General features: G+C 45.1%; 1 protein-coding gene across 4 annotated transcripts in view; it reads right to left on the bottom strand.

Moving 5' to 3' along the window:
- Positions 1–27755, bottom strand: part of ADAMTS3 (ADAM metallopeptidase with thrombospondin type 1 motif 3) — a 73406-nt gene that overhangs the window by 33434 nt on the left and 12217 nt on the right. For all 4 annotated transcript variants that reach the window (XM_077176808.1, XM_077176810.1, XM_054633050.2 and 1 more), the window contains one exon: positions 16849–17005. In XM_077176808.1, coding sequence (XP_077032923.1) covers positions 16849–17005 — 157 coding nt within the window. The remainder of the gene's footprint in view (positions 1–16848; positions 17006–27755) is intronic.

Raw genomic sequence — 27755 nt, 5'->3', positions numbered from 1 at the left:
TTAGTAGGGGTGGAACTGTTGCTGTGAGGCTCTAACACACAATCAAAAGAAGAGGAGTAAAGCTCAGGATCAAACTGAACTTGTTTGGAATAAAGACATTGCCCTCTAATAATCCAAAGCTGAGGGAGGGCACAGGACAAGCAGACAAGAAGCCACAGAGGCTGCTCCCTGCACAGCCCCTTGCCTGGCCACCACTAATAGCAGATCACAGCTCCAGGCTGGCTTAACTCGGCCTCAGGACTTGCCCGGCCTTGCCCTGCCTCATCTGCTCTGCACCTTATTTTTAGCTGGGCTTTAGCCCTAACAGCCAACTCAGCCAATAGGTAGTTATCCTGGAACACTAACCATGTCTCCTGGAATTCCTGTTTTCCCAGGAGCAAGACATCCCCCCATTCCTCATTTCTTTACTTAATTGTCTCTCTCTCTATATATAGCAAGAATTCCATCATAATTTTATTTTGGAGGTACAGGTGATTTTGTGGTTAGTTTTGTTTGTGGATTTTTTTTAGAACAGGTTAAAAATATATATTTACTACATGACATTATTTAAAAAACTTAATTATGGGTAGAGCTGGAGTCTGGCTTTGACCCTGAATTTTGAAGTATGAAAATGAATTAAAAACAGTCTCTTGACAATTCCAGGTCTTTTACCAAGACATTATTACATGGTGTCACTCTTCCTTCACTTTAGCAACTTACACATGTAGCTCAGAGACTTTAATAGCAGTAAACTGAATTTTTCTACTTTAATCCCAGGAGAACATTCTGTTGGGTAAAGGCCAGGATTTTTTTGGACATTTGAGGAAGACTTGAGCATTTGGGTCTGGCATTTTAGGAGATCTGAGAGACACCTTCTGCTGGTGCTTACACAGAAACAGATGACATGGAGAGGCCTGTGGGTCACATATTGGACACAATAAACCAAGCAAAGCTATCCCTTTTTCACACCACACCAAGTTCTTTGATTCAATATCAATGGTGCGCTTCAAACACAGCTGCAATAAAAGGTGAAAAATAAAAAGAAAAGAAGTCCCAGTTTGCAAAATCATCATCTGTATCAATGTCCGAAAGTATGGAAAAAGCATCTGCAGAGGCTCTGAAATTTGGTTTGCAGATGAGAAAAAGTAAGTCAGCAAAAATGAGCAGCCTGGCCCACTGCTGAGGTGCACACACCTGGGGTACTTGGGCTGCTGGAACCAAAGCCAGTTTGGGTATGGGAGGGCTTGATTTTACAGCTCAGAGTGGCCAGGCTTTAATCCCAAAGTTTCCAGCTCTGAAGAGCATTGAATCCATGACTTTCCAGTCAGACACTCACCTAGGAACATGAGAGAGCTCTGCATTAACAACCTTAAAAGCACTCATGCCTTCGTGTACCATTACATCAACCCAAAAATCACTTTTACTTCCCAAAGGAGTACTCTTAAAGCATCCTTGGATTCCTAACTAGAATAATGCACTGTAAAAGGATAGAACAATCCAGAAAGAGGGGTATCCACTACATTCTGAAAGCACAGGTTGCATTCATAATTTATCTGCTAATTCAGAACTTATTCAGAACAAATGCTGGATGGCCTGAGCTGTCTACATTTTTGGGCAGCTTCCCTGAGATCCCAACAGGCTTCACAGGCATTCCAGGGTCTAAACTCTTTAAGCAGGTATTTTCAGCACCAGAGCACTACTGTGAGCTTCCAGTGCTGGAGGAAGTTGCTTTGGCAGAGATGCACTCCCCCCAGTGCTCATGAACGAAGTCATTATCTCTCACTCCTTACTCCTTGGCATCTGACCCAGCTTCTGCCAGCTGGCTGAAAGCACAGCAGGAGCCAAGCTTCCTATTTCACAGACCCATGGAATGGTTTGGCTTGGAAGGGAGCTTGAAGCCCATCTCCTTCTGCTTCCTGGCCACGGCAGGAACACCTTCTACTAGACCAGGCTGTCCAAGCCCCATCCAGCCTGGCTTGGACACTTCCAGGGATGGGGCAGCCACAGCTTCCAGGGAAAAGACAGTAAGTGAATATTCAGTGGCAAAGACTGGGGCAAATGGGAGCAGTTTCCACAGTGAGGGCACTAACTACTCCTTGGGTTGCTCATTTCTTTGGGATAAAGGCAGAGCTGTGTTTACATGCAGCTGCTTGTTTTTAAAAGTTGTGTAAGGAATGTGTTCCTAAACATGTGGGACCTTTTGCTGCCACAGGAACCGTGCAAGAGGACACAGCCTGGCTGGTGATCCTCTGCAGGCCCAGCCACAGCCCTTGGCAAGGGCTCAGCAAGCAGCCCGCTGCCCACTGCCAACAGCAATTACCCTCTGATCACCACTTGATCTGCCCTAAGCCTCTGGGAGTCAGCAAAGCCTGAACACTGTCCAGACACAGCAGTGGGACACCGGGACACAGCCCAGCTCCCTTAGCAGGGGATTATTCTGAGCAGGGAGCTGGCCTTGCTCACACAGTACACACACACCATCCTCCCCAGCCCCTGGGAATGAGGGATGGAGCTTGACAGCTGCTGAGGAAGGACTTGTACAATGCACAATGTGATACTTCACCTAAATATCCTAAACGTGGCACTGCTGCAGCCCCACGAAGTATGCAAAATCCCTGCATTGGAGGCCTGCTGCTCTTATCCACGCCAAGGGGAAAGCTCTCCCACCAGGAACTATGCAAGGGGAAATCTCAGCAAAGAATCTCTGTCCTTTTCCAGGACAGGTTTGCTCTCTCCTGCCTGTGGAGAAGCCAAAGAGCCTGTCTGAAGGGCAGAACTGCTGTCCAGCTGGAGAGCAGAGCCACGAGCAGCTGAGGCAGCTAAGCTTTTCCATTGCAGTGATGACCAGCAGTGAAAACACATTGTAAAAATCCAAGGGGAGAACACCAGTGGGGACAAGGTGGGGCACAGCAACACTCTTTTTGCTACTACAAAAATGCTGAAGGACACTGTGGTGGCAACAGTGGAAAAAGCAGAGGCACTTTAAATGTTTCCTTCTGTAAATGAAAGAGACACAAACACGCTTGTCACTGACTTGCTCCAAGTTCTCCTGAACCTGAGAGTCAGAGGAGACCACTACCACAACAAATTAGGGACAAGTTAACACTGGGATCTGGGTGCTGCCTGCTGCCTTGGCAGCTCTCCCCTGGCCTGTCTGTGTGATGGAGCTTTGGAATCTGGATAATCCATCTAGAGGTCACTGGCTGGAGTGAACATGTGACCTGTTACAATAAAACAGCATCATGGAATTGTTAAGGTTGGAAAGGAACTTTAAGAATCTCAAGTACAACCACCCGACAGCTGAAGTCTAAAAAGCCAAATAAGAAATGGAGAAGGGAAGAGATGAAGCTCTGTCCAAGTGCCAAAGTCAGGAGTTTTGCACATAAAGAAATCGAAGGAGATTTCTGAATTTCTTGGGCCTTAAGCCACTTCCTTCCCCCTCTCACAGAAGGTTCACAGAAGACACAGAAAAGGAAGACTAGCTGGGCCTGGTTCCATTCTAAACTGAATGAATGGGTATAGAAGGCAAAATTATTGTTCAGCACCCTCGGTGTGATTCCCTCGCATGGCCACCGGCACAGGAGGGAACCAAGGATGTAAACACCATGGGCAAGACTCAGCTATCCTATGGCTTCTGCTGAGACCAGTGTTTCAAGGAGACAGGAGAGTGGAATTCACAGTAATCACTCACATAAAAGGAATAAGTGAGTGTGTAACACTGGAAAAAATGTGGGAAAATATTTATGCAGCCCATATTACAGAGACAAAAAGCACTTCAAACGCCCTGGCAGTGACAGTGAGTCACAAAGGGTGCAGGCCTGTGACAACGGGTCACCTCCTCCCAGAGTCTTCCTGCCCCCCTACTCCTTCATGGAGCTGAAAGCATAATTGTCCTTAATTGTTCACTTGGCACTAAGTGGATTCTGACCTTCTTAGAGGACAAAGTCCAGCAGCTGGGTTTGGGAGCCCAGTGCACCTGCAGTGACACTGGCCACGTCCAAGGTAGGGCTCCTCCACTGCTGCAGCCGACTGCCAGGCAGCAGCAGAGCCATGTCTGCACACATCAGGGGTCCCCTTCCCACCCCAAACACTCCAGGATTCCACCATCCTATGATACACATACACTGCATTTGGATTCATTCATTGGATTACAATATTTAGCTAGTAAGGTACGTAAACCTGAAGTTTTGCAGAGTTTCATTTGCCCATTAATCCTATCTCTAGCTGAAATCCTTAATTTTTTAATTAACTTGCACACAAGAACTGACTGAATTAATGATTAAGGAGTAATTTTTTTTTTGAAGGAATAAAAACATACATGAAGTGAGCAATCATAAACATGTTCCAGCTAGCTGTGCTGGGTAAATAAATTCTCATTCTTTGTTGAAAAATAATATTCAGTGACACACAGGCAGATTATGTGAAATCACAGAAAGGCAGTCAAAGCCTCGGCTGTCTCCCAGGGAAGCATTTTCTGGAAGGGAGGATTTTAAAACTGGAAGGGCTGACAGGGAGAGAATAGCCCTGAAGTAAAAGCCAGCTCTCAATTCTCACAATTCCTTATGGAGCAGAACCTCATCTACCCACAGCTCTGTCTATAATTACACGGAGTAAGTGTGATACACTTACAAAAACCACACAGCCTGACATTAGACATACTGACATCTCACTATTTTTAGGAAAAAACCCAGCAAAGAGGCAGCTTGGGAGGGTTGATTTTCACTGCCACACCACAGAACTGGTTTGCAAACAAGAGGGTCCCATCTCCACTTTCCTGTGGCCATTCTTTGGGGGGGAAGAGTTTTCTGCAAGGCCCAAATGTCGGCCCACAGAAACCAACACAGATTTTTTTTCATTATGGATCCACCCCCCTTTAGACTTTCCTTTTTTCATATAGACTCTTACACAACGAAGCAATTTTTTTTTTTCTTTCCACCTCACCAAATTCCTCCGAGCGTGCCAGCCTCGCCTGCACCTCGCACAGATGTGTTATGAATCTAACTCGCACTGTTTCCACACAGGATATTTTGATCATTCCCCTCTCCTTTTCCCCATCCCCATCCCATCCAAAATAGCACAGAGTCAGAATCATAAATTCTCCTGTTCTGACCTGAAAGACCATTCTTTCAAGGACTACTTCTCTTGAAAAAGCTGTGACTAAGGAGAAGGAGATTTTCAGCAAGGTTCATCCCTGCAGTCTGCCATGGAAGGTGAGGCCTGCTGGAAACATCTTCCACAGGGAATTAGTACTTCTTTCTATCCAGAGCCCATCTTCTCCCTCCTGACACTCAAGAACACTCAGGCAAAACATAAATTTCCAACTCCCACATACAAATTAATTCAAATAAATTGGAAGGTTATTGCTGGAACCTCATCACAATGTGTGAGTATCCAAATGCTATTTATTTGTGGAATGACACTGGAGCAAGGGTTTCATGTCCCTTCAGTAGCACTCTCTCAATGGAGCTGCTCCTCAAATCCAAGGAATTTTCCTGTCAGAGGAGAGCTGCCAACTTTCCCTCTCTGGCGAGCAGGGCTCCATTCTTGCACCTCTCTCCATTTCCTGCACAGTGTTGCTTTAATGAGCCCTCCAGTCTGGTGGAAAGCTAAAAGAGACAGCGAGGAAAAGCATAATAATAAAAAGGAGAAGAACCTGAGAGGGGAGAAGATTTAGGAAGAATTTTCCATTGAATATACAGTGGGTCTGACTAGAAATATGACAAACAGGAGACAGTTCTCCTCTGCAAAAGGAGGGAAAACAGCCCAAGTGTTCCGTTTAGACACATAAAAGGACCTCCTCAGCTAAGTAATAAATTTAATGACTTAGAACTACAAAGAAATGCTTAGTCAAATATTGTGCTGCAGAAAATGCAGTGAGAAAGAGTCCTATTTTCAATCCTGTCATGCAAAAATGCAGAGCCCTCATCTTGGATTCAACCCCTAATGAACACAAAGGTGAGCTTAGCCTGGCTCTGGATCCCAGGCTGACCATGTGGCTGCAGGGGTTGAACTCCCAAAGGAGGAAGGCAGTGGGAATGATGTGAGAGTGGCAGTCCAAGGTGAGAGAAAGGCTGTTCAAAACTGGGAGACAACAGAATGAACCAATGTAGCAGAAGAGTAGAAGCGGCACAACAGCAAATAATACCAATTTTAAAAAGTGTATCCAAGCGTTAGTCACGGATAATAAGCCTCTCTTTCTCGCCACATGGAATTTCAGCCATTTCTCAAAATTCCACTGGCATAAATATAAAGGAAAAGCTCCAACTATAAACTGTCACTGAATGCTGTTGAACTCGGACTCCTGCTTTTTTTTCCATGAATGCACTGTAAGTCAGCATTCCAAGAGCAACAAATGTCTCCAAGCCCAAGCTATTTCCCAACAGTCCATGGACCACGAGAGTGTCCAAGATAACAGTTAAAATATGCTCAGGGCCATTCTACCCAGATACCACATCCACAGAGGAAGGGGGTGTCCCAAAATCCCAGGCTGATCTGCACAAAGGGGGTCTTGGGTCAGGACAACAAGCAGCTTTAAAAACCCAGCTGAGCACAAAGATCACCACACTTCTGCCCTGAAAATCCTGAAAAAACAAATAACACCCGAGCCATTAGTGAGGGACTTGGGAAGTTTGATTTGGATAGAAGCTCTGCCACTGTGGAACAGCCACTTCCAAACTGTGGGCATCAACTTACCCACTTCTAGTAGGGGTAATATCCTGCAGTGTCTTTGAATATCCCACTCCGGCTGTAAATATCATTGTCACCCCAAATAAGCCTCCACAGAAGATGCTGAAAGCAGCTTGTTATGTCCCAAGTACCTAGAAGGTTTCACAGATGCTCTTGGTTGTCCAGTTCTGCTCTTCACAGAAAAGCACCAGAGGGAACTTACAGCTTTGCAGTTTCTCCCTGGCTTTCCAGCTTCTGCCTCAGCTTCCCTGGCATTGCAGACACAATCCTATCTTTTACCTGTGCCAGTGCCTCACCACTCTCATTGGAAACCTGAAGAGGGACTGCAAAGTGTGGAGCTATGTGGAGATACTGGCATCTGGAACACCTGCACAGTGTGCCATTACCTGTGACATTCAGAAAAGGGATGGTGAATTCCATGCAGGGAATTCTCTCCCTTTAAAGAAATTTAAATTCTAATTTCTTAAGGCTTTAAGAAAGGAGATAGGGCAGCTGGAGGCAGAGGACTTTGGATTTCCACAGAGCCTTACATCTGATGAACAGCTGTGAGTCAACCTGCATGGCAAAGGCTCAAGCATGCAAGTGCTCAGCTTTAAATCCCACAGACACAGAAAGGGAATGACCTGCAGGAGACATTGCTGCCTTTTCCCATTGCCCCCTCCCTCAAACGCCACAGGGTTCTCCTTTACACAGGAACAAACATCCCAAATAAGGGATATTAGAGGGCCTGATCAAGAAACAGGCATTTGGGGTTTAGTGTCTGTTGAATTTCTCTCACTATCAGAAATTCTAAGTGAGCCTGGAGATGGAAAGGGAGCACATCTGTTCATTGCAGTGCTGCTGAGATGTTCCTAGTAACGAGGCAGATGTTTCCAAATGGAAGTGGATGGGATGCCCAGATGGCTTTCATTGTCCCATTTTTCCAAGCAGCCTGACAAACTTTAGATGTAAAAAAATAAATATGAATGATGATTCTGTCTCGCCAGCAAAAAAAAAAAAAAAATAGAGCATGTTTGACAAAGAGCAAAGGAAGCAGATCTGAGCAGGTCAGAACTTCATCAGCCTTCCTCCAGTTAAACCAAGTGTCTAATCAACCCCCACAACATGGCACAGTGCTGCCTGAGCCCTCTAAGAACAGACACTTTTAATTGATTTATCTTCCCTATTAAAGAGCACTGTTAACTAAAGGAAGACTGATTTTTACTTCTAGTAGTAAATGTTCTCAGCATCAGAAACTTGGATGCTTTGCAGTGCTGGAAGTAATGAAACTATATTGTTACTTATTCTTGACAGGGAAAACTCTGATTAAGAAAAGGGGCTTGAAATAAATCAAGAATCAACCCTGTAAAAGCAAATTGAAAAATACCATTAAACTACTAAAGCAGAGGCTCAAATGCATCTGTTTGCAAATTTACTGGTGACCAGGAATAAAAAGAACATGAAGCTGGCTATGGAAGAACCTGAGCAGAACCCAGGGATAAGGTAGTGCATTTTCAAGGACTCTTTAGGACAAACTACTTAAAACAGATTAAAAAATTAATTATATGGTTTCTGGATACTCACTGCCTGTTGGTTAGAACTGAGCATTCAAAATGTAAATAAATAAGGTAGCAAATTATTTTATGATCTGGATTTTTACTGCCATCATAGATCTATGGCATACAGGGCTCTTGCTGAAAATCAACAATATCCATGATGCTACTAGTGACATCATCTGTGATGACATCAATTAGTGTTTCTCCATAAGCCACAGAGTACAATGAGTTACCCTTTCACTCTGAGGTACTTCTCAGGAGTTTTCAAAACAGGTTTTCCCACAGATCAAATGAAAGCAAGGGACATACTTGGAATTGCTCTCAGTCTATAAGCAGCAGCTGAATATTTCCTGTTCAACAACATGATTTTTAAGTAGAGTTTGAGATATTGCTCCATGTCATGAGGAAACATGGAAGAGCAGAACTCAGCTTGACCATGGGTAGGCCAGAGCTTCCTTTCTGCCCTAAGCAAGGGGGGGAAAAAGTCCACAAAGAATCTTCATCATTAAATCACAGGCAGTCAAAGGCAAATGAAAATCTACATCCAAAAACAAAAGAAGAAAAGGACACAAATTTGTAGCTGGCTCCTAATTAGCCCCCTAATTTGGTTAGCAAGTCCAAGACCTAAGTGAAAAGTACATCACTGTTTGGCAGAGCAGCCTGCAGCCATCCCCAGTGATTGTGCTCAAGCTACGTTTAGAGCTCCTAAGGAACATCCTCAGCAGCTTCTTCTCTTCCCCCAGGGTCCTCTTCTCCTGGCTTACATCTTCCACTAGCCCAGGTTGCTCCAAGCCCCATCTAGCCTGGCCTTGGACACCTCCAGGGATGGGGCAGCCCCAGCCTCTCTGGACAACCTGAGCCAGGGCCTCACCACCCTCACAGGGGAGAATTTCCTCCCAGTGTCCCATCTCACCCTGCCCTCTGGCAGTGGGAAGCTGAACCATGCTGCACACTGCAGAAATCCCCAGACCCACAAACTTTCACTCTCTGCTTGCATGGACCTTCTCAAGCCTCAAGACACCACTCACAGCACTTGGACACAGTGCAGAAGAGCCTGGACAGGAGGGAACAGGGCATACACTGAACTGGTAAATGATTACAGCAGCAACTCTGCTGTAATAAATGAAGGAAAAGGAGGAGACACATCCAAACACTTCAGGTCCAGAGGTTATTTTCATGCTTAAGGGCAAACATAGACCCATCACTTACTCTCCCACTGATCTGACTTCTGTAAATAATTAACAGAGTTACTACTACCTCTTACTTTAATACCTCTAACAGATTTATTGTCAAGGAGAGAAAAGCACAACTACTATTCCTCCTGGAAATGGTGACTTTATGTTCTCTGGAGCTGTTAGTGAGGAGAAGTGGAAAGGCAGAGCAGAGCTCTGCATTAAGAAAGCACAAAGCTCCTTGTATCACCTGTTACTGTTTCCAGCAGAGACTAAAAAAGCTCAGTTAACACTGTGTCTAACCCCGTTGCAGTTGAAAATTTATTTTAGGTATTATTAGGATTTTGCACAAGAGGATCTGTGCATTTGTAAGTTTTTATTCTAATCTGCACTAACCAGGTTGTGTGGATTTGTTATTTGATGTCTCTAGGATTACAGAATACAGTTATTTGAAAAATGGCTACAGGATAGTCATTTCACACAGAGAGTGCTTGCTGATCAAGTGTGCACTTCCACACACACTCACAGTCCACCACTCCTGTCCTCCATGGAGGATGCCAGTGCCTGAACCCAGCCTTCTCCAGATATCTAGGTGCACTGCTGGGCATCCTGTGCAGAACTATGGGAGAAGAAGGAAAATCCCACCCTTTCTAGCCACCTGACAGACCCAGCCTGTTGCCAGGAGCAAGGGGAAGGACAAACCTGTTCCCTGCAGGCATGCCACTGGCTGCTGGGAGGCAGCAGCCTGCTTGTTACCTGGGTGGAGAGGTAAAATGCCAAAGGAGACACAAGGCCATGCCTCCTGGGGCTAGGTCCTCAGACCTTTCCAGGGAATGCTTAGGAAAGGCCCTGCCAATAGTGCTACAAAGGAAGACACAGCAATGAAATGCTTCCCTGGGCTACTCCTGGAGTACAAGCCAGCTAAGCTCTTCATCCCTGCCTGGGTTCTCCTCCCAAACCACATGGTATGTGGTGGAATCCAACACAGAGTTCCACAGGTCAGCCTCTCCCCGGCAACACGCACGAGAAGTCAGCTTCGCTGAGACATCAGTTCCCTCCTTTCCAACTCTAACTGCAGACTTGTGTGACTTTTAATAACCTCCAGAACCCTAATTATCTGGCTGATCCTGTCCCACGTTATTGGAATAGTCTAAAGAATGATTAGGCAAGGTATTCTGGAAAAAAAAAGCCAAAACAGCCCTGTTTTCTTAGCAAACAACAGCTGGGTCATGCTGTTACTCTGCAGTGTTTTACTCTTGCATTTTGGAAAGATTTCTGCACTTGTGTAACCCAGAAATGGATCTGAAGAAACTCAGTCCACTGGGAGCAGTGTGAAGTACGAGGCTGCTGTTCTCATGTCAGTCATTCCACCCGTGCTCCTGTCAGCTCCAGCTGCCCAGCTCTGTGTCATCCCACACACCACAAACCAGATCAGTTCATTTAGCATCTGCACCATGCTTGGAAGGGGTAAAGGGAAGGGGTGGTAGCGAGCTCTGGGACATCTTGGTGTAATACATGGGGCACAGCAAGAATTAGTCCACAGTAACCCCACATGGACCCCACCAAAGCAGGAGCATGGCATCCAAACTGCTCCTTCAAAACACACCAGATGCATTTTCCTTCTCTGTCATAAACCAAGGATCTCATCTCATCCAGGTATTTTTGAAGATAGAAATGAATTAAATTGCCCTCAGCTTGGATTCTTAAGCTGTTTCTAGGATCTTCCTATAAATTTACTGAGCATCAAACCCATTAGAAACCAGGTGTCTCACAGTGGGGAAAAATGCTAAAACTGTAGAAAATTCAGGAGGAGAAAGTCCAACAAAAGTCCCACAGCATGGAAATCACTCATTTATGTTATGACACAAACTGCTATGTTTTAGCTCATTTTCCCATCAAAAGCCTGCTGTAGAACACAGACTGATCAAACAAGGCTCTCTGCTCCCAGTGACAGAGTCTCTCAGTGCTCTCATTTTGGTCCTAAATTTGTAGGATGTGCATGTGAAACACATGAACAAGCCTCAGCCCCCACAAGCCGTGGGAGGATTCATTTCCTCCGGTTCCTGACCTCTAATTCACATAAACTCCCCCTGCTAAGGCAGCTCCTCTGACTCCCATTCCCATATTCTCAGAGGGTGCCATCCTGGTACATATATCCTGGTCCATAAAAAACACTTTGAACCATTTCATGTGCACCTTTCTGATCAAACCCAGCAGTGGAGATGAGCCACTCCACATCCAAGCCAGGGACCTCAGTCCTACACGGGCCACCCAAGGGTGATCCTCACCTTGGCATGTCTCTCCCAGGTTACCTTGAGAATGTCATCTATAAACCAAAGAGGCTCCTTCATACACGACCAGCTGCTTACACATTATTTAAAACCCTCTCCTCTCTGTCAGCACCACTGTTTATTGAAAGTCTTCTTCTTCCTATGCAATTTGGGGGCACAGGGAGTTTTTGTTGGAAAATGGTACGAGCCTTGGAATGGCTGCAAGCTGAATGTACTGACCTGTCTCCATTTTTTCAATTTTCCCTTCATACAGATTTTTCTGTGTGTTTTACTGCTCTGGCGCTGGGTGCCTGTAGTTGGAATGAAGCCTTTATTCTTGGTTTTATTCAAAAATCATTTTCCTTTGTTATTGCCAAGAACAGAAGACGACTTAAGCAGATGGATGTTCCTGCTCTCATCATCAGGCGCAACCTCCCCGACACAGACAGAGCACATCAGTCACTTCACAGCACCTTCTAATCCACTCCTGCTCAAGCTTTTCTTTCTTAAAAAAATAATGGAAGCTTTCCCTCACTATAAAGTCTGTGTTTCCCTTTGCTTCCTATCCACCCATCACCAAATCTTTTACACCATAATGTGTTCTCCCTATTCTATTTGATTACCATTTCCTTAAGCAAAACTATATTCAGTGAAGAACTTCAAAGAATCCACTTCAGTTTCAATGTAAGAGAAGATGACTGAATTAAAAACAAAACTCCAGAAGTGCTGGACAAAGAACAGGATGTCCTTAGACAATGCTATTGCCATCAATACAAGTTATTGGTGGCCCTTTCTTCGGGGACTACCAGATAGCAGGAGAGAGACTTTTGGCCTCATATTAGGGAGAAATTGCTCCCTCTGAGGGTTGTGAGGCCCTGGCAGAGGCTGCCCAAAGAAGTTGCCCCATCTCTGCAAGTGTCCAAGGCCAGGTTGGATGGGCCTTGAAGCAGGCTGGGATAGTGGAAGGTGTCCCTGCCCAGGGCAGGGGGGGGCGGAGCAAGATGGTCCTTAAGGTCCCTTCCAACCCACACCACGCCGGGATGCTGTGTTTATACAAGAATGTCCATACTGAACAGAGGATGTTACACAACATGCTGTAATGAGTCTACACAGAAATCATTTCTATCTTCCCCATTGTTCTGATGCACAAACTTGTGTGGTGGGCTGTGCAGCATCAAAAATATCCTCCACCAGAACACAGGTCATGAGAAATTCTGCTGAGAAAGAGCTCAGACACCCTCCAGCACAACAGTGTCCCTGAGAACTACTAAAGTGCCCAGGGAAGTGCACAGGGAGGTCTCCCAAGCAGGCAATAGCCTTCCCACCCTTCTACCTTCTATTCCAGGGTTTCATTCCCAGGCAACCAGGAGCAATTCCCAAATCATTTCTTCCTCCTACATGTTTCCCACCTGGGACAAAGACACTCGACGCCAGCACCATGGCAACCCCATCAGACACACAGGCACTTCGGTTCTTTGGGGAAAATGAAAATTCTGAAAGGAAGCTGGGAGATAAAGGCTCCTACTCCTTGTTTCCCACTGTTAGGAAGTAATTACAAAAATACTTTCATCTCAAGTGCTTGCTGGGTGAATAGGTTGTCATTTAAGAAATACTATGGTGTGAAGAGGAGGATGAAAGAGGAAAGCTCCGAGTACATTACCACGCTGTGGAACCGTTCAGCTCAGGGCTGGGTGTCATCATTCTACCACACAGAAGTGCACAGAAAAAATGATAAGTGAACAAACAGGAGGAAAGATAAATTCAATACTCAGTTATCAGCTCGAGCAGCATGTGATCCAAACTCTGCCTCATCATCCCACTGCTGTCAGTTTGAGTGTTCCCACTGACTCCATCGGACTTGGATCAGGCTTTTATGTTTCTGAAACATAGCTTGGGTTTTATTTTACCACACTACTGAGCCAAATTCAGTAGAACTCCTAGGTGCAAATTTGATTGTAAATTCCACAAGTTCTTTGCCTGTTTCTGCTGCATCTTGAGCGCTTTCAAGGAATAAGGTTAATGATCACACATTTCAGTGATGCTTCTCAGCTTATTAACAGCAGCTTCTTTTCATCCTACCCAGAGTAAAATCATTGTTATACTTCCAAAACCTCCCAAACTCAGGCTTGTCCTGAGAGCATTTCCTTCCATTCCTGAGTAAAAACTTGCTTTGGCAAGAAAATGGTAAGGATTTATTTAAATCATGTTTTAACATGACAGCCTCATACTCAGCTCTGTTTCTTTCAGCTCTGCACAGCTCATTTGCTCTCTGTCCCTCAAACCCTTCACCCCCAACATGGAGACTTGGTCTTCGCTCCTTTTTGCCCTTAAGGACAAAGGACAATTATTTTTAAATAAAACCAAGTCTTACTTTGACTTAAGAAACATTACTGGGGAGTAACACAAAATGAATGCTGACTACCTGCAGTACTCAACCCAATGAGAAGCGCAGATGTTCGGTGTCTTTAGGATCAAGACTTAAGTGACTGGGGAAGTGGAGCTTACAAATGTCATCCCAGGACAACCCATGGAAAAGCTGGCAGGAGCCTGTCATGTGTATTTACACCCAGGGAGACCTCTAGACACTGTCCTGCTGTGGGATGATTCCCAGACCAGGTGCTCATCCCAGATGCTTAAAAACAAACGTCCAGCGTCACATCCCACTACATTTAAGTTTTTTCAATAGCTGGGATTTCCCATGGGAGGCCTTGCCTTCCTCCCCACCGAAGAGGAAGAGCTTCCTTTGTCCAGGGGAGCTAACCTGAGCCCAGCACTTCCAACCAGCAAACACCCTGTCCAATGGACACCACAGGGTCTAAGGAGGATTTGGGATTACTGAAATTATTTTATTATTTGGTGGTCAAGACCTACTGCTTCCCTGCATTGCCTCACCTAGCAGAAGGAAGATCAGATTCCAAGGAATACAGTCAAACAAGATCCTTTGAATCAGCAGACAGATTGCCCGTGATATAGAAATAGTCAATCCTGCCAACAGTCTGTCAAAATATGGAAAATTATCCACATTTCCCTGATACCAGTGAGTGAGAGCAGAGGCATTTTCTAAGCATAGAAGATATAAAACTATCTACAATTACCTGGTATCAAAACAAACCCCAAATATTCAGGTCCATTTATATGCAAGCGATCCTACTCACACCAAAATGACTGAAAAGACAGAGGTATAAAAAAGCAATAACTAATGAAGGAATCCTTCAAGGGGCCTAAACTGGTTGTGCACACACACAAACAAAAATTCCCCACAGGAATGGGGCAGGATTTCCAATCTGATTTCTTGAGTGTATCATGTAAGGCTTCTAAAGAAATCAGTCTCCACACAAAGCAAATTATGAAAGCAATCCATGCAAATTGCCACTGTCATTCCCTAAAGAGGCTGTCCAGAGCCATGGATACCATCAACAGAAATCAGCACAGGGTGCTGCTCCAGGGTGGGAAGGCTGAACCCACATTATCCAGGAGCTTGAGGCATCCCAACATCTTCCCCAGAACCCCCCACGTTTCTGGTTCCCACTTAAGACAGCTCAGGGGAGCTTCATCAAAGGGACAGCCCTAAAGGAAACAGGGAAAGAGAAGTGGGTAGGTGTACTGACTTCCATGAGAGCACCAGGTAGGAACCCCTCCATGCTCCTCAGCCCTGTGATCACTGCTCAAGCCTTCCCCTCAGGATGGCAGCTTTTTGACTTCCAACTCTGCACTCATTCTGTCCAACTGTTTGAGCAATGTCCAACCAACCCCCAAATGCTGTAAATCCTGCAGGAATACCAGATGGCTCGTCAGACTGCAGGCTCCTTCCATATAGCTAGAGCTGGAAGCCTCCCTCCCAGAGAAGTGACTTGTAGGGAAAACACGACACAGCATGTCCCATGTCACTGCTGAGAAAGGCTGTCACACTGCTTCCAGTTCTGTGATGACTTCATTGACAGCAACAATTTTAAGTACTTTTGTATCTTAATGGCTGTTTTGTTGAGTCATGTGTCACTGAAAATGTGGACTCCTGTGTGTGCTGGCTGAGCTCCCAAAGTGTGAGCAGGGCGCACTCTGCACAGCTGCCTCCAGCCCAAGCACAGTGGTGGAGGAGAGGTAAGGACAGAGAAGAAAGAGGAACATTTTCATGTGCAGCTCATACCAACCAGACAACTCAACCACTGCAAACATTTCCTCAGGTTCCACAGGCTTGGGCACCTTGCTTTAAGCTTCAGGAATCTTGAGGTTGGAAAAGCCCTCCAAGACCGAGTTCAGCTGTTCCTGCAGCACTGCCAAGGCTACTACTAACCCATGTCCCCAAGTGCCACATCTACATGACTTTTCAATCCTTCCAGGGATGGTGACTCCTCCACAGCCCTCAGCAGCCTGTGTCAAGGCTTGACAAGCCTTTCCATGAAGAAATATTTTCTAATATCCAATCTAAATCTGCCCTGGTGCAATGTGTGGCCACATCCTCTTGACCTATCACTTTTTACCTGGGAGAAGAGACTGAATCGCACCTGGCTACAACCTCCATTCAGGGACTTTTGACCTTCTTTCAGAGAAGGTGTCCCTGAACCTCCTCTTCTCCAGGCTAAACCTCCCCACAGATGCATGAGCTAAATTGGAATGGCCTTGCTGGGGTACCAAAAGCCAAGCACCTCTAGCTCTGTGCATTGTAAATACTTCTTCTTTTATTTCCCAAACCCTTTGCAGTTTCAACAACATGTGAACACAACATAAACACAGTGAGAATGTGAGAAGCTGAATGATACTGAAATAAAGTCAGAGCACTGATGGGTGCAGAGCTGCTCTTTCATCCTGAGCCCAGAGCCTCAAAACCCTCAACCTTCAATATGCAATGCCTTGGATTATCAGGATTTGTGTAACATTAAAAAGACACACAAGCAAATGGATTAAACTACACAATGATAATTATCCTCAGACACGGTAATTATTCTCAGATGGACCAACCACATCATCTTCAAGGCAGAGGGGAATTCTTGGATGTGAAAAAATATATCCAATCAACACAACTGCCTTCAGAGCACTTTCATAGCAACCAGGAGAAGGAGGAAAACAATAAAATTGGCACAATTTTGTGTTACTCAGAAAGAAACAAGACCCAAACTTCAAACAGGAGCTGTACAGCCTCCTCCAAAAGCTTCCATAGGCTGGAGTCACCTGGAAGAGCCCTGCAAGCAGCCCCACGGGGTACTGTACCTCCTGTGTGCACATCGGGGAGCGTGTCAGGGGGATGCTGCGCTACCGCTGAGCGCCTGTACACCATGTGGATTCTTCCCTTCTCCTCCTCCATCTGCTTTCCTCTCTCCAAAGGCTCAATGAAGTACTCATCCTCATCAGTTCTGATCATTCCAGCCTGGTAAGGAAGAGAGAAAACATGTCCATATGCCATTTTAGAGCCTGAAAACCCAGGCTCTAAAACAAGTACCAAGAGGTACAAAGCACAAAATGCTTGTAATACCACTGTAACCCATGCATTTCTTTCCCTCCCAAAAAAAAAAAAAATTCACCAACAAAAAGAACTTGAAGTTATCCAAATGAATGGAGACGAAGGGGCAGAAGCAGGCTGTGCATTTCCAAGTGAATCCTCCCTGTAAACTGCAGTGCCAGCCCAGTGCTTCCTTCCCCCCAGCCAGAGAGATGGCCAGGGAGGTGCTCGGAGTACGTATTTTTCAAGGCTCCCTTGGAGAAAAGGCTGTGGTGGATTTTCAAGAAAAAAGTATGTAGTGGAAATTTATTTTTTTTCCCACAAAAGCACATTGATGGAGCAATCCAGGAAAGCAGTCTCCAATCTTGGAATGCTATAATTTTACTACTTTTTTTCTTCTAAATTAATGACATTCAAAATTTCCATCCACTGAAGGAGGCAGGTTGGAATCTGTGCTACTGCAGAGTTCTCCAGAGCTGTCCTCAGGATTCTGTGAAAGAGGGAAGACAACAGGACCACCAAAATCCACAAGCAGCCTTTGAGGCATAGTGGCTGGAATAAACCTGTCTGTTCCCAGCATCACCTCAGCCCTGAGGCTCAGGGAAGTGGTTTGACCCCTTGGCTTTCCTACAAACTCGCTTCTCCCAGGGGAGAATCCAGAAGAAACCTGCCCTAGGTCCCATCTGCACCCCATTTGCATCTACTTGGCTCCCCAGTATCTGCAGCTGTCTAAATGACATCTGACCATTAATTCCTTTCATCCCTGCAGTTCTTCCTGTCCCCCTCAATCCAGAACAAATGGTGCAGAGTGAACAGAAGGAATTCTGTGGAGTGAGAGAGATGCAAGAGCAAGTGCTGCTGGAGTTCATAATAAAAGGTAGATGGGAGCGAGGCCAAACCCAGTCTGGCCCAGGCAGCCCACCTAGGAGGGCTTCCCAGAGGACACCAAACCTTATATCCTTTACTGGACAGTCCATGGAAGTAGCAAAATCTGGAAAAGACTTTTTTTTTCCTTCCAAAATGTAAAAGATGCAGACAAACATAAGGGAATAAGAAACAATATAAAGCCTTGAGAAAATAACCTACAAGGGCAGGTTAAACTAAGGAATCACTTCCTGAGCCAAAATCAACAGTATTTAAGGGGGAACATGATTCCCTATAAATATGCATGGGGTGTTTGTAGGGAAGGAGGAAAGAGCCCTTCATTCAGAGAGCACAACGGGGAGCTGTGAAGTGTCCATTAATGGCCACATTTACCTTCAGTATTAAACATTATGGGTGGGATTTCCAAAAGTATTTTAGGAAGTCAAATGCCCCCTTTTCTAGCGGTTTGCAGTATGGGTGAGGCAGTGAATTGCCAGGCGAGCTTCGGAAAGGCCACCCTCAAAATGTCAGGAAGTTTGCACAGCAGTCACAGTGATCCATTATCAAGGGCTTCTAAAACTGATCACCAGAGAGTAGGAAAGGCTTTGGGTTGTTAAACCTATCCTACCATCCCATGGCCAACACCACGAGGTCAGAGGATGCTCTCACCTTCTGCTCCCAGTCTCCATGCCAAACTCTGCTGGTATCTGCATTGGGAACACTTTGCAAAACACACAATCTCTCAGAAGGAAGAAAATGTTATAAATTATGTTTTCAAGCTGTCCTTAATGCCTTTGTACAGCAAAGAAAGGCATTAACACTGATGTGACACCCTGGGGAACTGAGACGTTAATTAGCAGCTATTTCTCCTAAACCAGCTCTGATCAGTGGGAGAACAGATCTGTAAAGCTGCTGTAAGCAAACCAGCAACACAATATGGGAATTCAAGATGCACAGAACTTCCCTGCATCTCTCCACACAAGAACCTTCATTTGTATTACAGACATACTCTCTCTGTCCCAGGATCTGCACATCCCTCTGTCATACACAGCAATCTGGAAACACCATGTGCTGGGTCTTCACTGGGAAGAGCTGAAATGAAACTTAATGTGATGTTAAATTTCAATTTTTTAGGCTTATATCTCCAAGGGGAGATATAAGCTAAAAAAATTGAAACTTAACATTATGTTCAAGGCTTTACATTCATCTCCAAACACAGCAGGCTGTCAATAAGTGGAAGCAGATTAATAAGCAGGTTGGAGCTTGCTCAGCAGCAGGAGGCTACATGAAATGGTCATCCTTAGTAAAAAACAAGCAAGAAAAATATCAGGAATGAACACAGGGATCTAAGGATGCCAAAATCCCCTTCCCCTCCAGAAGGTTGCTCCAACTTTGACCCTTTCAGTCACACACAGTTGCAAATATGGACTGTGCTGTTGGACTCTACCTCGAAGGGAAGCATGAGAAGATCACAGCTCTCAGAAGAGTGAAGAAGGCTTGTGTCAAAGAGCCAGGCAGTTACTGTCCAATCCAAGGACACTGAAAAATTCAGTGAGAAACAGTGTGTCCTGTTTTATGGGAGAGACTGTGCTCAGGAGGATGAACCTGCTTGCTTCAAAGAACAAGATCAAGTCCAACACCCGCACCAACACAGGGAAACAGACAGGATCTGTACATCAAGAATTTCAAAGCCTGGAGATTTCTGCAAATGTTTTCTCTTCCCCCTTCCATTCTTCAAAACAAGGGCAGCAGAACCTACCTGCTTTATTTGACCAAGAGAGGCTGAGTACCCTTCACTCTCATGAAGACCAACAGAGGTTTGGTTTATCCAATAAAGAGGGAGTCAGCCATGGTCTGGTTTCAGTTTCCACCTGCATCTCCTCCAAGCATCCAAAATGGACTCCCCTTCTTTCCCACAGAGAATCATGGAATTATGGACTGGTTTGGGTTGGCAGGGACCTTAAAGACCAACTTGTTCTACCCCCTGCCATGGGCAGGGACACTTTCCACTAGACCAGGTGGCTCCAAGCCCCATCCAACCTGATCTCAAACACTTCCAGGGATCCAGGGGCAGCCACAGCTTCTGTGGGCAGCCCATGCCAGGGCCTCACACCCTCACGGGGAAAATTTTGTTCCTAATACCCAATCCAAACCTTTCGTCCTTCAGCTTAAGGCCACTGAAATTCAATTTCCATTCTATGGAAACTAAATTAATCAACCACTCCATATACCTTAAAAATTAAGTGCAGAAATACATATCTGGAATATATATGGAAAGTGAGAACTATCCCAAGTATCAGAATCAGGATACCTGGATTAATTCTCACTTTGGGCCACATATGGATCAATCAGCTTGCAGCAAAATCTCTTACAAGGCTCTCCACCTGTGGGAAGTTCAGTTCAGGAGGTTCCTTGTGCCATCCCACACACTGTTTCAGCCAGTATCATCCTTGATTTCTCCATCCACCAATGCTTGGACGGCAGCAAAGGACTCAGCAGTCAGACCAACCCAGAAAACACTTTCTTCTCACCATTCTATTGATAGAACTGGAAAACATTGCCAGAGCTCTCCCCCCACTCCTCATCCCTCCTTTTTTCCCCGCTGGACAATCACAGGTGCCTGACAGCTCTATCCTGCCCCTACCTGAATAGAAGCCCTATTGAAAGGCACCAAGAGCTCTGTGTTCCCGCAGTTTAATATCCCAGCCCCGGCCCAGCAGACACTGCCTCCTGCCAAGACAAACACCTGGGACCTGCAAGGGGAGGGGGCAGCTTCTGGAGACAGCCCTCCAGTCTCAACTTCTTCAGGAGTGGATAGAGACATGCTTTTATAAAAGAGGTGCTGCCTGGTCTGAAAACAGCGATTCAGCCCCAAAACACTGCTACCTTTCACCTCTCTGTTGGCTTAAGGTGGGTCCAGTTGGGTGACTGTGCAAAACCTGCGTCACACCTACCTGCTGCTCCACTTTCCACCCAAAGGCAAAAAGCTTTTGGAGTTGCACCCAACACTGCTTGATTTATTGGAAGAAAAATAAAAGCAAAGAAGTATGCTTTGCCTGCAGCACATTTCCCCCTGCCAGCCTCCCCCAAAACTGAGCCACAGTGGGTGGACACTGATTCTAAGTTTGTGTAGCTCCAGGGTTACCCCTTCAGTTCCTTGGGTGGATATTATTTCCCATGCTGCACGGGTTCCACATTTTGGCAAGAATCAACTGATTATCTGGGTTTCTTTCCAAAAATCCTCTAGAAGCTTCTCAACTTGTTGAGTTTGCCCATGATGCCACTCTTCAGTTTATGCCAGTGCCTCACTATCCTCACAGGAAGGATTCCTTCCCAATACCCCATCTAACCTGGCCTCTGCCAGCTGAAGGCCATATCCCTTGTCCTGTCACCCCAGGCCCTTGTCCCAAGTCCAATCGTGCTCACCCAGTCCAGCAGGTCCCTGTGGCAGGGAAGGGAAAAGGCATCCAAATGGATATAACTTCCCTCCTTCCACATCTTCTGCATGCTATAGTATTTATGGCCTCAACATACTTGGCATATGAAAAAACACCACACATTGGAGGAATGCTGGAAAAAAGTAATATTGCAGCACTGTGCACATCTTGGAGAAACAGATGTTGCTGATCCAGCTGCTGGGTGCCTACGGAGGAGGTTTGCAGATGGAATTCCTCCTCCATGGGCCTCCAGTCTCCATGGAGGTGTCTGGCTTTGGGAAAACACCACGGTTTTGGGGTAAAACATCTCCATTTACTAACCTTCCAGCTCCAGTACCCTTGGAATGCTTCCCAGAGGAGCAAGCAGAAATTCCACAGCCATTTTCCATCTCTGGAAGATCGGTGTGATATAAAATCCATGTTCTAGGCTATGTTTTATCCTGGTCATGCATCTCAGAATTAAAGCAAGAGCTCCTGTATCATTTTAGGCTCCATCCTTGAAGGGTGTTGAACACAGGCAGCACAGGGACTTGACAACTAAATTATTAACCCAGCACCAGTTGGTGACCAATCATTAATATCAGATTTTTAAATAAAAAAAAAATCTTTTGCCAAGAGAAGTCTTATCTGTTCAGAGGATTCAGACACAGGTGAAAAGGTAGGAATGTTTAATATCCTCTTTAATATCCAAACCATGGGCAATACTAAGAAGGCTCTTAGACAAGCTCCTACCAAAATACTGGAAATCATCTGCCCACAGGAATTGAAGTCTCTCAACATACTAATTGATACCACTTTAAGGAGCAAAAGGCATGTGGAAGAGCCATCAAATTAACCAAATTCCTGTTGAATTTGCACAGAAGTAAAGAAAATGTCAGCATTTACTGGGTCACTGCACTGGACTGGAATTAAGTTTTTTAGTCTCCTCTATAAACATCCATAAGAAAATTCCTTTATGCTGAAATTTCTCATGCTTGGTTTTGATCCAAATTCTGGGTTTTCTTTTTTCCCCCTTTCAGAAAATCTAAGAAAACTCAATGAAAACCCCTAAGAGTTATACAAAAGCACAGAGAAAAAAAAAAAACTTTGATTTTATGTGGAAAAATATGTCTCTCTTTTTTCTTCTTGGAAAACCTACTGGGATTCATTTTAACAGCAAACTGCTGCATAGAGCTGGCAGGCCAAAGGCTTTGTCCTTAAAGAAGGAACCGTGGGTTTAAAATATCAGCTATTCAAGAGGGAAAAGTATGCATGGAACATGCTCAGAGCAGTCAGGCACATGCCCAGTCCCAGCAAATCTCTGTAGAAATATTTACTGAGCACAAGTTTTGTCTTTGTGTCAGCTACAGCAGGTCTTTGCTGGGAGCTATTTTATGGAGAAATGGTACAGGAGACAGCAGAGGTTGCCAGTTCTGCAGTAAACCTGGTGTTATCCCAGATCCAGAAATCATGGGATGCCACCAGTCATAGATTCCTCTAAAATGTGGAAAGGAAAACAAAAAGTGAGGACATCTTATCGTCTTCAGAGAAGGGGAACTGAGACCTTCAAGTGCTGAATACTCCAAAAGTATAAAGCGAATAAATAAGGCAAAAATGTGAAGATCCCATGGTGTGGATGTCAGCAACACCAATTTCTATTGTGGCACGCAAAATAAATACTGATTTATCTGCTGCCTGTACACAACAGTCAAAAGTGATGCTGTAGCATCATCACCCTTCCAAGGCAACAGAAAACTCAGCCCAAACTATGCATGAGAGGAATCATCTCCTCAGAGAGAAGTCAGAGGAGCACAGAAAACTGATGCAGCTTCCTCTGAATGGAATTACTCTGGGGATCAAAAGCTAGGAAGCACCAAAGCTAGTAATACTCCCATCAAACTCATAGTTTTAGATTGGTTCTAAATCCTTGCACAAAGGAAAAAAACCCCAAACTATGGTAAAATCTCTCAAAGGAAAAGGAGAAGCAGTTTTACACCTTTGGTCACGTATAAACCAAGAAAGTCAAATGACAAAGGGATTTTTATGAGGTAGGGAAGCTGATTTAGTGTTGCATGGTTGTAACTTACTGAAGTTCTCAGCCAAGTAGCAGAAGCACTCAATGAAAACTAAGTATCTATTAAAATAGAAGTGAAAACAAAGCACTTTATCCATCATTTCAAGAAGCTCCTGCTGAAACACAGGGGCCAGAGATGGAACCAAGTGACTTTTCTTTCCATGACTCTTTCAAAGCCTGGATGGGAGCAAAATGTTGAGTTGCAGCATGACCCTGAGAGAAAAACTAAGAACAGGAAACAGCAGAGCAACTCTTTTTCCTCAATGACCTGGCACAGTATTTTCCCTCCAGTCCTGCTTACTGCCCCTTTGCAAACATCAGGCCATGTGCCTTGCAGGCTAAATTGCAGATCCAAGTGGATAAACATGGACCATCAAAAAGCCATTGCTGAATATGGCTCCTGTACCTCCACCCTACCAAATGCAGTCACAGATTCAGCACCACCATCACCAAATTCACTCCACCATCAGTGAGAACTTGGAGAGAGGCTACAAGGATTGAATGCTGATAACCCTGGCTATTTCAGTATCTGTTTACTTTCTTTTCCTGGGACACACACTTTGCCACGGGTGACATGTGGAGGCAGGACATGAGGAATGAGAGCCCAACTCATGCACTCTGGGTGTGTTATTGAGGGTCCACACAGGTTATACAATCTGCAATTTATTACTGAAACCATAAAAAAGGGCTGTACTTAGTCATTTTAATAAGCTTCTGCTATTTTATAAACTGTCAGCTGTGAGCCTCCAGGAATGAAAACATTTAAGAAGCGTCTGCTGTTTTGGAAACAAAGAGGGAAAAATCCAGAAAGGAAATTCTTTGCCCAACTGCCCTAAAAGCAGTGTTTTATGAACATGCATCACCAGGACTACAAGGTGTGATTAAATAACAGCTACAAAAGACATATCCAGAGCAGCACTCAACTACCAGGCCTTTGTTCCAGAGCATTTTTAACCACACACTGATCTGTAACAGCAGTTTCAGCCCCTAAATATATTGCTTAAAAGGGAAGGATTACATGTAAACCTGTGCTTTGCTGTACAGAACGATTTTTCAACATCAGAAATAAACTATAAATAAAAGTCTGAAGCTGTGGCAACCAAAGTGGAGATTTTTATGGAAAGTCTCCAGGCAGACTCTCTCCAGCTGCCTGTTCCTAAACCCCTTCCTAGAGGATGCTCTCCTCACCTGGCCTCACCCACACTAGACTGTCAACTTTCTCAAGTTACCTTCAAATATTGTCTCCAGTCTAAAGACAGGAAAAAAGAGACTAATAACAACCCAAGTCTCCTGAGCACCATATTTTCTACTCATGGCTATGTGCCACGTGCACATTTTGCCCAGCCTGGGGTGGTTGTTAAATTCACAGTTCAGGTGTTCTGGGCTATTCCTGCTGGTTGTTCCAGAGGCCCCACAGGGAGGTCCTTGTTTTCTAGAAGGCACCTTAGGTGACATCACAGGTCATTCAGATGCCAGCCTGGACTCACTGCATCTCTCCTCAGCTTGGAGGGTGAGGAATTCTGCAGAATGGTCAGAACACATGGGATTGATTTCCCTTTCATCTTTACTTTCAGTTACCTGATAACCTGCTGCCACCTGCTCCTCAACAGAGGATAGAGACAAACAGAACAAGTTTAATTTCAGTTACCAAAAAGGGCCTACAAACACTTCCTATGAGCCAAAAAGAGCTAAACTACCTCCATCTTTTTTGGACAGATATAGCTCGAAGTTGCATTTATAGTGCCCAAAGCCTCATTTCCCATGTCCAGAGCTCCATTTCTATCATCCAATCAATCCTTAGGGTCCAAGACACATCTTGAGTGTCTAATCCCTCATACACAGGGTCTAAATCACACTTAGACCTAAGAAACTCATTTTTGGGTCATGAAGCGTCATTTCTGGAGTTCAAAACTTTGTCTCTAGGATTAAAAACATCATTTTTGGGGTACAAACTGTCACAAGTTCCAAACATCTCTTCTGAGGTATAAAGGCTCATCTTAAGGGGCCAAAGCATAATATTTAAGGCCCAAAGTCTGTCTTGGAAGGTAAGCAGGAGCGAGAGGAGGAGACACAAGGGCTTGGAAATGAGGCAAAGCTGTCATTAGACCAGATCTGGCTGTGTTAGAAAAATTTATAAAAACAAACAAGAACAAATAAATGGAGCTGGAGCAACCATCTGCATAAACTTTGACTATGAAGTAATGGTGAAGTACTTATTTGCTTTGACTGATAAATTTCAGGGAGAAGCAAACCAGACCTATGAAGGATTTTCTATTTAACATCTTCCACTATACTGACACTTGACTTCCGTGCCCATCGCCTCCCTTCTCAATCAATGCTCCTCCCCTCTGGGTTTTACTCCAGCAGCCCCCAGTCCCAAATGAGGGAATGCATTTTCCCAAGTTTCTGGAGTTCCTGAGCTTTGAGAAATCCTCTTTCCTGTGGATTCCTAGGGCTGTGGGAAGTGCTGCATGGCAGAGAGGTGACAGGGATGGAGTCCAGCTGCAGCCCATCAGGCCCAGCTCATCATGCAGCCAAGCACAGTGAGCACCAGTGCTGAGAGCAGGCAGAGCAGGTCACAGGAGTTCATGGCAGGAGGGAATTACTGTGGGAAGAGCACAGTAGGGCAGGGGAGCAGGAATATGGGAGTGTTAAATCAGCCTAAGGCCCCACTGCCATCTGCCAGAGCGGCACACAGCCAGAGCGGCTTCATCTCCAGGGTCTGTCCTGCCTTCCTTCTCCTTGGGGTCTGTCCTGCCTTCCTTCTCCTTGGGATTTGTCCTGCCTTCCGCCTACCAGGGTCTGTCCTGCCTTCCATCTCCCCAGGGTTTGTTTTGCTGTCCTTGTGCTTTGCCCTCCCACAAAGTTCTGGATGACCAGATGTCCCCTTGACCACAGCTCTCAGCTTGGACTGGAAGAAACCTCCAGGCCTGAGGGGACAGTCCCAGTTCTAGTCCCAATACCAAACTCAGCAGGAGTTTCTGATGTTTCTGAGTTTCTACAACCAGATGCTCTGCAGCAATTCAAGTGTTTGTCTCCAAAATGCTATTCCAATACACTGGGCTCAAACACTCTCGGCTCCTAGAAAGATGTTTCCCCATTTAGGAGCTCTGTCTTGCCAGCTTGGGGGAAGTCATGCTGAAATAGTACCTTAGAACCAACACAGGAACAAGAAATAAGCCCAAATAGCTCAGTCCTGATGAAACAATGGTAATAAAAAAGGATTTGAAACAAATCAAAATGCCCTGAAACTCCTTGGATCCTATAAGCCCCAACTCCTACAGATTTGTAAAGCTTTTCCTGAACCAAGTTTAGAGCCTGTGCAATTATCTCCAGTCTGAGATACTCCAGCCTGTATTTCCAAAAGATTTGCCAAAGGAAAGTAGCTGTGAACATGCACAGACATGTTTCTTCACGTCTCCATATCCTTGGAAAAAGGCATGGCAATAAGAAAGTGAGGAATAATCTGTCACAAATGACAGATCTAAGCACGTTTGGGTATTTTTTTAAATTCTTGATGGTTGGTCTGTCTTCCAGGATTTCCCTGCTTTGGCAGCTGAACACTACAAGGCAGGCAGATTCCTGAGCATCTTCCACTTGCAAACAGCTGTACTTCCAACAACCACACGCTGCCCTGGGCTTGAAGGCCATGAAATTTCAACAAACAAAAATACTCCAAATCACTTCCAACAAACAAAAAAGAAGTCCCATTTTACTTGGAATCTGAAGTCAAAGATTAAAGGCTCATTGTCCTGGGCCTGGCCCTTTCCTTTGAAACAAGCAAGGTTTCTGGGAGAAACAGGAACCAGCCCTGCCCCTTGGGATGGCACGGATGTGAGCACAAACCAGATCCCAGCTCCAACACAGAGACACACATCTACAGGAACACAGTCCAGAGTGGAAGCACAAGCTAAAGGCATCACACACCTGCTCAGAGTTTGTCACAAAGGCAGGAAGCTAACTGACAAACTGGGGTGATTTTCTATACATTAACAGGTAGAAAGTGTTTTAAGACACTCTTTCTAAATGTTAGGCTTGCTGCCTTCTCTCTGTTTACAACCTAAACCATTTGTAGTGTTTTCTTGAGGCTGGCACCTTCCACCCCTGAAGGATTCTGACAATAAATACTGCTAGTTTGACCAAACAACAGCAGAAATATGCACCAGCTTTCTGACACACAGTGAAGCAGACAAGAGGCACCTCCTCTGTGACTAATGAAGGGTTCTTCTGCCATGACAAGTGCAGGCACATGCATGTGGGATTTTTAAATAAACAGGGTCATTTCCAAGGGAGATTAAGCAGATGTGAAAATAGGAATTTGCAG

This window comes from Agelaius phoeniceus, chromosome 4 (genome assembly GCF_051311805.1).
Source record: "Agelaius phoeniceus isolate bAgePho1 chromosome 4, bAgePho1.hap1, whole genome shotgun sequence".
NCBI lineage: Eukaryota > Metazoa > Chordata > Aves > Passeriformes > Icteridae > Agelaius > Agelaius phoeniceus.
The sequence above is the reverse complement of the archived record's forward strand: the minus strand, read 5'-3'. Positions and strand labels throughout refer to the sequence as shown.